Raw genomic sequence first — 12,119 nt, 5'->3', positions numbered from 1 at the left:
CACTTCTCAGCTGAGAGCAGGACTAGCTATGTACAATGTATCAGTCTGGAGGCCAGGGTGTTTAGCTCACAGAGCATTGTCTAGACTGGATACAACTGTATCACTTCTCAGCTGAGAGCAGGACTAGCTATGTACAATGTATCAGTCTGGGGTCCAGGATGTTTAGCTCACAGAGCATTGTCTAGACTGGATACAATTGTATCACTTCTCAGCTGAGAGCAGGACTAGCTATGTACAATGTATCAGTCTGGGGTCCAGGATGTTTAGCTCACAGAGCATTGTCTAGACTGGATACAATTGTATCACTTCTCAGCTGAGAGCAGGACTAGCTATGTACAATGTATCAGTCTGGAGCCCAGGATGTTTAGCTCACAGAGCATTGTCTAGACGGGAAACAATTGTATCACTTCTCAGCAGAGAGCAGGACTAGCTATGTACAATGTATCAGTCTGGAGTCCAGGATGTTTAGCTCACAGAGCATTGTCTAGACTGGATACAATTGTATCACTCCTCAGCTGAGAGCAGAACTAGCTATGTACAATGTATCAGTCTGGAGTCCAGGATGTTTAGCTCACAGAGCATTGTCTAGACTGGATACAATTGTATCACTCCTCAGCTGAGAGCAGGACTAGCTATGTACAATGTATCAGTCTGGAGCCCAGGATGTTTATCTCACAGAGCATTGTCTAGACTGGATACAATTGTATCACTTCTCAGCTTAGAGCAGGACAAGCTATGTACAATGTATCAGTCTGGAGCCCAGGATGTTTAGCTCACAGAGCATTGTCTAGACTGGATACAAGTGTATCACTTCTCAGCTGAGAGCAGGACTAGCTATGTACAATGTATCAGTCTGGAGTGCAGGATGTTTAGCTCACAGAGCATTGTCTAGACGGGAAACAATTGTATCACTTCTCAGCTGAGAGCAGGACTAGCTATGTGCAGGATTACTACCTCTGAATATATACAGGAGTGCTCTCTTTCTTTAGCAGCAAGCAGAAATATTAAAAATGTTGAGGAAGCAAAACATGGAAACAAAGTATTTTAAAAGGTTGTAGAATTCTCAATGATTTACTAATTCAGCTTTTAAAGTGGAAGAAAAAAAACCTTTGAGAGACACATAAAATGTTGCCAAGAGCTTGGCAGGGCACATTCTGCCTACATACTGCAATACAAAAAACTCAAGGGGCCTTTGAACCTGTTGCCAAGGCTACAAAGGAGCCAAAAGAGAAGAGAACCGGGCAGCTAAATGGAATAGTCCACTTCAGCTATCACAGACTTATTTTTCATAGAAAACCTCTAGTTATCCTCGACTGCAGTCTGGAGTGATTCAGTCCTCCTCCTTGCACCTCCTGATTCTTGCTTTCATCTCCTCCTGTCGGCTCCTCCATGCAGCGATTATGTCGTCATCATCCATTTCCTCCGTTTCTTCTTTGGTCTTTCTATTCCGAGACCATCGCTCTCCAGAGCTGTCACTTTCCAAGGTGTCTTTCTTCTCGTCTTCATCGTTCTTGAACCTTCCTCTTGTGGATCCCAGATCCATCCTGTTTGAGACATCGGAATCTTCATGATCTGTTAGGTGACTTCTTCTAGGCGGTCTAGTGTTTGGTACATCGACGTCTTCTAACCCATTGTGTTCTCGCACGCGGTTACTGAGGTAGGGTTCAGGGCTTTGGGATTCGTAGACTTTAGTGCGTCTGACATCGTACTCTTCTTCAGAAGACATTGAGAATCTGGATGTGGCCCTGGTGGAGTCCCTGTAGCTCTGATGAGACGTATAGTCCTCTTTGTCTTGTTCGGAAGGCTTCCTTGAGTGCCCGTTGATCTGAGAGTTAATTTCTTGCTCATGTTCGGATCTTTTTGACTTTTCATAAGATCTTTCACTATAAGATGATGAGGCCCTTTCTACGTTTACACCACTCAGCCATTTGCTTACATTGGTTTCCACATCTGAACTTGTAGAGTTGGCACCTGAAAAGTGGCTGAGGTTACCTAGGTAAGATGTTTTTTCAGATTTTTTCCATTCTTGATTTGAGGACAACCTAGAACTTTGGAATTTCGAGCTCAGAACACTTTCCTTCTCTTCGTCTTCATCATCCTCTTCGGTGCCTTTAGCCTTTTTCTTTCTGTACATGTAGCTTCGCTTGTTGTCAGAGACGACTTTTTCCTTTCGATACTGGGTCAGCTTCTCGGTCAACTCTTCTCTAATTTCGTTTTCTTTCTGGTTGAGCTTTTTTAGATCCACGTCATCCATATACAGTCCAAAAAGTGGGACACTCGTTTGGGTAATTTTTCTTTTAGTACTTGGTATATTTGTAGCTGAGCCGGTTGATGTATTATAAGACAACACTGAGTCTGAGCTTTTATGGTCACGTTGCTGAAATGCCGTACCTGAGAGACTTGAACCTATTGCCGCACTAAGTATGGAAGATCTATCATCATCTGCCCTTCTTCCAAGGTCCCCGGAAGCCATGCTCATGGCTGAAGAAGCACGGGACATCATCATGATCTCGTTCTGTTTCTGAGCAATGGTTTCGTTCACTACGTTGGCTATCCAGTTCTGAATACCCGCTATGGAAATAGCATCTGCCCCAGGTGGTAAGTTGACTGTTGTAGGGACTTGTGCTTGGCTGACAGTGCTTCTAGCCTGGGACTGATGGGATCTGTTGCTCTGCATGCTCAACACTGAGGCGGCATCACCACTGCCAGATGACGGAGCAGTCTGGAATAGCGCTGACAATGGGATGGTACCACTTATAGAACTTTCAGTATCCCAACCACACATAGATTGGCTTTCTTCCAAGGTCTGCTTAGAACGTTCTAAGATCTCAGCCCGCCTCTGTTTGCGCTTGATACTTGCAGTGTCTTCTCCTTTGGCCAGTTCCACAATTTCATCCTTATTTTCGTTGCCTACTTTCTTCTGGTGCTTCATCTTCCAGGCCTGGTAAGCCGATATGTTTACATCCGATTGACTCATCTGGTCTTCATCTTTCTTCTCACCATTCTCCTCTTTGGTTTGGCCATCCGATGCTTCCGAGTCTTTCTTGTGAAACCCAAACTGAATTCTCTTAATTTTCCACCTTTCCAGAGGAGTCAACTTGTGTTTGTTCTTTTTACAAAAGTTGAATAGAGAACTCGCTTCCGAGCACAGGCTCTCTTCATCGATATCCTTCTCCTTCTTCTTGTCCTTCTCATCACTCTTTGATACGGCTTCCTTCTCGATCTCCATGAGTCTTTGGTTCCACATATCCCAGGTACTTTCAGTTGATTCGGAGTCAGAACGTCCTCGGGCCATTCGGTTCCTTCGACTTGCTTCAAATTGTTGTTTCAACATCCGAATCTCTTGGGAGGTGACACTCTCCACGTCACTGATCTCACTCGGTGTATAACATCTCTCACTCATCATAGAACTTCCATCATCTCCGGGGTCAACGGAATGATATTTGGCATTTTCCTTCTGCCAGTTATAAATCATCTGTCTTAGGTCGTCGTCGCTCACATCTCCTTCTTCCGGAAGTTTCATGATTTGCTCGTTTTCCTTCTTCGGTATTTCCCTTGGTGGAAGTCCTTGTTTTCTTCTCCATTCTTCGTAGATTTTCTCTTCCTCATCCTCGTCGATGAGTGTCGGCTGCTTGGACACTACACTTGACTTTCCTGCCATGCTCATGGCACTCCCCATAATGCTAGTCGTGTCCTCTTCCTCAAAAGTAATAGAATGAACTTTGGCTCCCATTATGCTCTCTCCGTCTTCTTCTTCTACCACTATAGAGTGTGTCTTGGCTTCTACAACCGAGCCCTGACTATTGGTGTCGCCGTCGTCTAATCCGTCAGAATATTCACGTTCTTCCAGCAGTTTTTCGTTGAGCTCTCGAAGCTGCATTATAAAACCGTCATTGGGGTAAATGGCCCGTTTCTTGCGTAAGGTCATGAGGGCCTCTAGGATAGTCATGTGATGGAAAATCATCAAGTAGGCTGCGACCAGGACGGAAGATCTACTCATCCCCATCTCACTGTTCACCAAAACTTTACCTGTAAAGAGAGAATAGCAAAAGTTACTGTTTTGTAAAACTACTACATTTGAGTTTGCAATCAACATTTTGACTAATCTAAACCAGTGGTCTCCAAACTGTGGACCTTCAGATGTTGCAAAACTACAACTCCCTGCATGCCCGGACAGCTAACGGCTGTCCGGGCATGTGGGGAGTTGTGGTTTTGCAACATCTGGAGGTCCACAGTTTGGAGACCAGTGGAGGTCCACAGTTTGGAGACATGAGTAGCTAGGAGGTCGGCACTAGTGTGATAGTCGTTGCCCGTGGACAACTAGATATATAGTAGTAGTAATGAGACCAGTGGAGGTTCACAGTTTGGAGACCACTGGAGGTTTACAGTTTGGAGACCACTGGAGCTTCACATTTTTGGAGATCACTGGAGGTTTACAGTTTTGGAGACCACTGGAGGTCCATAGTTTGGAGACCACTGGAGGTCCACAGTTTGGAGACTACTGGAGGTCACAGTTTTGGAGACCACTGGAAGTACACAGTTTTGGAGACCGCAGGGGGTCCACAGTTTAGGAGACCTCTGGATTGCCACAGTTTGGAGACCACTGGAGGTCCACAGTTTGGAGACCACAGATCTATACCTTAGATGGAAAGGAGCAGATAAAGGTGCAGAGGTAGAAGTTGCCTCTCGGGCCCCCAAAGGGCTCTTGTGCAACATATCTAGACACCAATGTCATAAATGGTACACGGTAGGTGAGAGTCCTGTTGCAGATTTTGCAATGGGGCCTAGGAGACGATTACTTAGATGGCCTCTCTCCTAGATCGTACGGACATATCAGGCTGATTCCAGAAGATCCCACCATTTGTGAAGAGAATCCACTAATGACCTATGGTTCCAATGAGACAGGTCAAATTCATTGGGGGGGGGGGGGGGGGAGGGATTTTGAACTGCGGTAATGGATATTTATTGGTGGTGTCCACCCCTCTCCAGAATAAGTCAACTGGACTACAGATGTCCAAAAGCTTTCTTCCTCCATGAAAGTTCTTCCAACCAGGATGGAGTCTATGGCCACCTCTTCCATATGACTCGTTTTTACCCAGAGGTACGTCTACTTTTACTATATGCCCTACATTATTTGGGCTGCTGGAAGAAGTAACCCACACCTGGCGTATAAAAGTCCTTTAACTCTTTGGGGACGGAGCCCATTATAACCCTAAGGACGGGAGCATTTTTTGCACATCTGACCACTGTCACTTTAAGCATTAATAACTCTGGAATGCTTTTACTTTTAATTCTGATTCCGAGATTGTTTATTCGTGACATATTCTACTTTATGTTAGTGGTAAATTTTTGGCGATACTTGCATCGTTTCTTGGTGAAAAATTCCAAAATTTGATGAAAAAATTGAAAATGTGGCATTTTTATAACTTTGAAGCTCTCTGCTTGTAAGGAAAATAAACATTCTAAATAAATAATATTTTGATTCACAAATACAATATGTCTACTTTATGTTTGCATCATAAAATTGATGAGTTTTTACTTTTAGAAGACACCAGAGGCTTCAAAGTTCAGCAGCAATTTTCCAATTTTTCACAAAATTTTCAAAATCGGAATTTTTTAGGGGCCAGTTCAGTTTTGAAGTGGATTTGAGGGGCCTTCATATTTGAAATACCCCATAAATTACCCCATTATAAAAACTGCACCCCTCAAAGTATTCAAAATGACATTCAGTAAGTTTGTTAACCCTTTAGGTGTTTCACAGGAATAGCAGCAAAGTGAAGGAGAAAATTCAAAATCTTAATTTTTTACACTCGCATGTTCTTGTAGACCCAGTTTTTGAATTTTTACAAGGGGTAAAAGGAGAAAAATCCCCCCAAAATTTGTAACCCAATTTCTCTCGAGTATGGAAATACCTCAAATGTATATGTCAAGTGTTCGGCGGGCGCAGTAGAGGGCTCAGAAGGGAAGGAGCAACAATGGGATTTTGGAGAGTGAGTTTTGCTGAAATGGTTTTTGGGGGGCATGTCGCATTTAGGAAGCCCCTATGGTGCCAGAACAGCAAAAAAAAAAAAAACACATGGCATACTATTTTGGAAACTAGACCCCTCAAGGCATGTAACAAGGGGTCCAGTGAGCCTTTACACCCCACAGGTGTTAGACGACTTTTCGTTATATTCGGATGTGTAAATAAAAATAAAAAATGTCACTAAAGTGCAGGTTTTTTCCCCAAATTTACCATTTCTACAAAGGGTAATGGGAGAAAAATCCCCCCAAACTTTGTAACGCAATTTAACCCGAGTACGGAGATACCCCATATGTGGCCCTAAACTGTTGCCTTGAAATACGACAGGGCTCTGAAGTGAGAGAGCGCCATGCGCATTTGAGGCCTGAATAAGGAATTTGCAGTAGGGGTGGACCCGGTTACAAGGATGGGGCTTGTCTCCACCAAAACCCTACAGCAGTGTCTCCCAGAGGGTGCCTCCAGCTGTTGCAAGACTCCCAGCCTGCCAGGAGTTGTGGTTTTGCCACAGCTGGAGGCACCGTTTAGGAAACACTGCCGTATGAGACATTTTTAATTTTTATTTGGGGGGGGGGGGGGGGGGGGGGGCGACGTGTAAGGGGGTGTATGTGTAGTGTTTTACTTTTTATTATTTGTTAGTGTTGTGTAGTGTTTTTAGGGTACATTTACACAGGCGAGGGTTCACAGTAAGTTTCGTTGAAGGAAACCCACTGTAAACCCGCCCGTGTGAATGTACCATGTACATTCACATGGGGGGGGGGAGGGGGGGGGGCGCCCCGCCCCAAGGGGGGGGGGGGTCTTGCCACAAACCTTCAGCTGTGGCAATATGACAACTCCCAGAATGCACTGACAGACCGTACATGCTGGGAGTTGTAGTTTTACAACAGCTGCAGGCACACTGGTGGGGAACCACTGAGTTAGAAAACAGACTATAGCTCAGTGATTCCAACCCATGTGCCTCCAGCTTTTGCAAGACTACAACTCCCAGCATGTACGGTCTGTCAGTGCACTCTGGGAGTTGTAGTTTTGCAACAGCTGGAGGCACACGGGTTGGAATCACTGAGTTAGGAAACAGACTCTAGCTCAGTGTTTCCCAACCAGTGTGCCTACAGCTGTTGCAAAACTACAATTCCAAGCACGGCCAGACAATCAGGGATGCTGGGCGTGTATTTCTGCAATATCTGGCCCTTCACATGTTGCAGAACTACAACTCCCAGCATGCCTGGACTGTCTGGGCATGCTAGGAGTTGTAGTTATGCAACAACTGGGGAAGAACAGTGGCCTCCAAACTGTAGCCCTCCAGATGTTGCAAAACTACAACTCCAAGCATGCCCAGACTGTCCAGGCATGCTGGGAGTTGTAGTTCTGCAACATCTGAAGGGCCAGATATTGCAGAACTACACGCCCAGCATCCCTGACTGTCTGGGCATGCTGGGAGTTGTAGTTTTGCAACATCTGTTGGGCTACAGTTTGGAGACCACCATATAGTGGTCTCCAAACTGTGCCACTCCCAGCATGCCCAGACAGTAAGTGCATGCTGGGAGTTGTAGTTTTGCAACATCTGGAGGACCACAGGTTAGAGACCACTACACAGTGGTCTCCAAACTGTGACCCTCCAGATGTTGCAAAACTACAACTCCCAGCATGCCCAGACAGCCTTTGGCTGTCTGGGCATGCTGGGAGTTGTAGTTTTGCAGCTTTTAGAAGGCCACAGTGAAGATCACTTACCGCGATCTTCACTGCAGCCTTCTCAGCCGCACTTTCCGGCCGCCGGTTGTTCCTGCCGCCGCTGCTCCGCGCCGCCTCCGCCGCCGATGCCGGTCCGGGTATGCCGGGCCATGTCCCCCCCCCCTCGCCGCCAGTGTTCCCCCCCCGCTCTGTACCGACTTCGATCGGTGCGCAGAGCGGGGGGAAATGAACTGTAACCCCCGCCCCCCTCCTGCCATTGGTGGTCAGCCTGACCGACCGATGGCAGGGATTAGGAGGGGGTGGCAACATTGCCACCTCGCTCCTATCCTTTAGGCTGGTCGGAGCTGTCTCTGACAGCTCCGATCAGTCTTATTTTCCGGGAGATCGGGTCACCAGTGACCCGATTTGCCCGGATCGCGGCAAATCGCAGGTCTGAATTGACCTGCGATTTGCTGCGATCGCCGATATGGGGGGGTCTCAGGACCCCCCTAGGCATTGCCACAGGATGCCTGCTGATAGATATCAGCAGACATCCCGGTCCGATCACCGCCCGGCGAGCGGCAGTGATCGGAAATACGGAGGGCGTATGGATACGCCCTCCGTCCTTAAGTGACGGGACGCGAGGGCGTATGCATACGCCCTTCGTCCCCAAGGAGTTACATAGTTACATAGTTAGTACAGTCGAAAAAAGACATATGTCCATCAAGTTCAACCAGGGAATTAAGGGGTAGGGGTGTGGCGCGAGTTAAATGGGGACTCCACCCCTAGACATCTTATTCCCTATCCAAAGGAAAGGGGATAAGATGTCTGGACCCCAGCAATCTCGGCTGCGGCACCTCAGACATCTTGTGCATGGAGCGAACTTCGCTCCATGCCGGTGGACTGGTGCTGCAGGACGGAGGCTCATGACATCACGGTCACGCCCCACTCTTGACGTCAAGGCCACACCCCTTAAATGCAAGTCTATGGGACGTCACGCCCCCTCCCATAGACTTGCATTGAGGGGGCGTGGCAGCGATGTCACGAGCCTCTGGCGCTGCACCTGATGCTCTAAATGAACGCCGGGTGCAGCAGGGAGATCACGGGGGTCCCAAGCAGCGGGACCCCTGCGACAAGACATCTTATCCCCTATCCTTTGGCTAGGGGATAAGATGTCTAGGGGCGGAGGGATGAACTGATTAAGACTTCCTGATGTGACACATTTGCTCGGGGGTCTTCCAATTGCCCACGATGTCCTATCCCTTCAAGGTCCCCGGCTGCGGCAGCTTCGTGATAGGACAAGGACAATGCTATTTTTGACGGCTCTAGTGGACATGGGTCAGGTCTCTGACAAGAAATGATTTATATTCCGGAAGAATTGAGGAGGCAATGGAAGGTGAGAACACAAGGATAATACTAGAGCAACAAAAATGAGAACCAATACACAGATGTCATTTACTGCACTGCCGAAAAACCATAAGTGGTGAAGTCTGAGGTCACAGATGGGGGTTTATAAAAAAACATTATAAATAAATTGTGCAATAGATCGTTATCGATGACTGTAGAGAGGAAGGAAATAACTTCTTCTAGTAGATTTTAATAACTATTTTATTGTCCACATTCAGATACAGTGAGAAACTCTTCTTCATATCTATCTATCTATCTATCTCCTATCTATCTCATATCTATCTATCTATCTCATATCTATCTATCTCATATCTATCTATCTCTCTCATATCTATCTCATATCTATCTATCTATCTATCTATCTCATATCTATCTATCTATCTCATATCGATCTATCTCATATCTTTCTATCTATCTATCTCATATCTATCTATCTCATATCTATCTATCTCATATCTATCTATCTCATATCTAGCTATCTATCTATCTCATATCTATCTATCTATCTCATATCGATCTATCTCATATCTATCTATCTATCTATCTCATATCTATCTATCTATCTATCTATCTCATATCTATCTATCTCATATCTATCTATCTCATATCTATCTATCTCCTATCTATCTCATATTTATCTATCTATCTCATATCTATCTATCTCATATCTATCTATCTCTCTCATATCTATCTCATATCTATCTATCTATCTATCTATCTCATATCTATCTATCTATCTCATATCGATCTATCTCATATCTATCTATCTATCTATCTATCTCATATCTATCTATCTCATATCTATCTATCTCATATCTATCTATCTCATATCTAGCTATCTATCTATCTCATATCTATCTATCTATCTCATATCGATCTATCTCATATCTATCTATCTATCTCATATCTATCTATCTATCTATCTCATATCTATCTATCTCATATCTATCTATCTATCTATCTCATATCTATCTATCTCATATCTATCTATCTATCTATCTCATATCTATCTATCTCATATCTATCTATCTATCTATCTCATATCTATCTATCTCATGTCTATCTATCTCATATCTATCTATCTCATATCTATCTATCTATCTCATATCTATCTATCTCATGTCTATCTATCTCATATCTATCTATCTCATTTATATCTCATATATATCTATCTCATATCTATCTCATATCTATCTATCCCATATATATCTATCTATCTCATATCTATCTATCTATCTCATATCTATCTCATATCTATCTATCTATCTCATATATATCTCATATCTATCTATCTCATATCTATCTCTCTATCTCATATATATCTCATATCTATCAATCTATCTATCTAATATCTATCTCATATCTATCTATCTCATATATATCTCATATCTATCTCTCTCATATCTATCTATCTCATATCTATCTATCTCATATCTATCTATCTCATATCTATCTATCTCATATCTATCTATCTCATATCTATCTCATATCTATCTATCTATCTATCTATCTATCTCATATATATCTCATATCTATCAATCTATCTATCTATCTATCTATCTAATATATCTATCTATCTGTCTCATATCTATCTATCTCATCTATCCATCTCATATCTAGCTATCTATCTATCTCATATCTATCTCATATCTATCTATCTATCTATCTCATATATCTATCTCTCTATCTCATATCTATCTATCCATCTCATATCTATCTATCTATCTATCTCATATCTATCTATCTCATATCTATCTATCTATCTCATATCTATCTATCTCATATCTATCTATCTCATATCTATCTATCTATCTATCTATCTATCTCATATCTATCTATCTATCTCATATCTATCTATCTATCTCATCTATCTATCTATCTATCTATCTATCTATCTATCTATCTATCTATCTCATCTATCTATCTATCTATCTCATATCTATCTATCTATCTATCTCATATCTATGACATCTATCTATCTATCTATCTCATATCTATCTATCTCATATCTATCTCATATCTATCTATCTATCTATCTATCTCATATCTATCTATCTATCTATCTATCTATCTATCTATCTCATATCTATGACATCTATCTATCTATCTCATCTATCTATCTATCTATCTATCTATCTATCTCATATCTATCTATCTATCTATCTATCTATCTATCTATCTATCTCATATCTATGACATCTATCTATCTATTTATCTATCTATCTCATATCTATCCATCCATCCCGTGTATATCCCAGCACACAGTGCGTTCTCCAGTATAATATTGCGGTATATTTCTGGGGTGATGAAGTGTCGTGTATAATAGATCTCTGTGTAGAATTCAGCCATTAATCCAAACTATTTGCAGAAACCCAAACCCAGCGTCTATCACTTGTATTATTATCCTCTGCTGACACTTTATGTTTTCTTATTGTTACTCTTAAAATAACGCTAAAGCCCCGATGATTCACCGCGGAGTCAGGTCTGTCGTGGCGGCGGGTTATTTTTATCCCTTATATCCCGCCTATGGGGCCCCTATAACAGGGCCGGGGCTGATGTCCACTTTGTGGCGAGGAGAACTGAATGGCGCAATTGTATGGCGGCTACAGACACCGCAATTTACTATAGAGACGTAAAATTAAAGGGGAACCAAGATGACGGAAAATATTATTATCTATGGGTCTTCATGACTTATACAATAAAGGGGTAGTTTGTGTCTTTACTCTAGTCTAGTGTTTCCCAACCAGGGTGCCTCCAGCTGTTTCAAAACTACAACTCCCAGCATGCCCGGACAGCCGAAGGCTGTCCGGGCGCGCTGGGAGTTGTAGTTTTGAAACAGCTGGAGGCACCCTGGTTGGGAAAGACTGCTCTAGTCACATACAAAGCTGCCTTCAGAGAGCAGCACGTTGTAAGGGACCACAAGGCAGCTACACAGTGGTTAAAGGGGTATTCAACAAGGTGCAGTGATCAGACTCCACACCCTCTCTCTCACTGCAAAGCCAGAGGATTCATGGGAAATGTTGGC

The 12,119-nt window shown here is 43.5% G+C and overlaps 1 protein-coding gene across 3 annotated transcripts in view; it reads right to left on the bottom strand.

The window, feature by feature from the left end:
- Positions 1-766: 766 nt before the first annotated feature.
- The window catches only part of STYXL2 (serine/threonine/tyrosine interacting like 2), a 107,971-nt gene continuing 96,618 nt past the window's right edge, over positions 767-12,119 (bottom strand). For all 3 annotated transcript variants that reach the window (XM_056559888.1, XM_056559885.1, XM_056559887.1), the window contains one exon: positions 767-4,029. In XM_056559888.1, the coding sequence (XP_056415863.1) occupies positions 1,331-4,029 (2,699 nt within the window). In that variant the 3' untranslated portion in view covers positions 767-1,330. The remainder of the gene's footprint in view (positions 4,030-12,119) is intronic.

Source organism: Hyla sarda, chromosome 2, assembly GCF_029499605.1.
Source record: "Hyla sarda isolate aHylSar1 chromosome 2, aHylSar1.hap1, whole genome shotgun sequence".
Classification (NCBI taxonomy): Eukaryota; Metazoa; Chordata; class Amphibia; order Anura; family Hylidae; genus Hyla; species Hyla sarda.
This window is presented reverse-complemented; position numbering and strand designations above follow the sequence as displayed.